Source organism: Sinocyclocheilus grahami, unplaced genomic scaffold (assembly GCF_001515645.1).
Source record: "Sinocyclocheilus grahami isolate Dianchi unplaced genomic scaffold, SAMN03320097.WGS_v1.1 scaffold3435.1, whole genome shotgun sequence".
In the NCBI taxonomy this organism is placed as follows: Eukaryota; Metazoa; Chordata; class Actinopteri; order Cypriniformes; family Cyprinidae; genus Sinocyclocheilus; species Sinocyclocheilus grahami.
The window spans coordinates 3,989-4,687 of record NW_015508562.1 but is presented as its reverse complement, the minus strand read 5'-3'; the positions used below and the strand labels follow the sequence as shown (position 1 = coordinate 4,687).

The following is a 699-nucleotide window of genomic DNA, read 5'->3' as shown; positions in this document are numbered from 1 at the left end:
CCCATCGCAGCACTGGTAATAACATTTATCTATGACTACATTAGTGAAAATATAAGAGCCTGCATGTAACTGACAGTCCAGAAACAGATCTGACATTACATCAATTTCACCTAAATGCAACCAAACGCACTCAGACTGACTTCTAGAGTGTACTAAAGGCATATTAATAAAACAATATAGCACAATCAATGTATAAATCTGAGGGTAAATGAATGCAAATGATGGTGGTGTTTGTCATTTAGATGCAAACGCAGCAGAACACACTGTGGACACTTGCACAAATATGCTAATGTCACGTTTGTCACTGCACAATATGGAATAAAAACACACCTCTGCCTTAAAATACGAGATTAGATATGCGATAAAACGACAGCTACAAATATAATCTATGAACATGAAATGCTAGCGTTAGCAGCAATGCTATTACGCAGCAGTGGGGGGGATTTAGCCCCTCTCCTTCATTGTGAGAAGTTAGCGGGAGAAATAACGCTTTTACTGCCGTGAAAACACCCCGGCTTCATTTAGGATCACTGCCGTGATGCAGCTGGATAAAGGCTGGATTTTTACCTCGGGATGGAGGATCGGGACGCATCCAGTTTCTTCCTTAAATTCATCCAGAGCGTCCGCCATCTTGCTTCTCGACCACGCGGAGCATCACGGGAAAAAACATTTAGGGGGCGATAAACAGCAGAGAAGCGC

The 699-nt window shown here is 42.5% G+C and overlaps 1 protein-coding gene across 1 annotated transcript in view; it reads right to left on the bottom strand.

Annotated features, from left to right (window-relative positions):
• Positions 1–647, bottom strand: part of LOC107576286 (palmitoyltransferase ZDHHC17-like) — a 16,386-nt gene extending 15,739 nt beyond the window's left edge. Inside the window, exon 1 of the mRNA XM_016262495.1 lies at positions 568–647. Within this exon, the coding sequence (XP_016117981.1) occupies positions 568–630 (63 nt within the window). The 5' untranslated portion in view covers positions 631–647. The remainder of the gene's footprint in view (positions 1–567) is intronic.
• Positions 648–699: the final 52 nt, after the last annotated feature.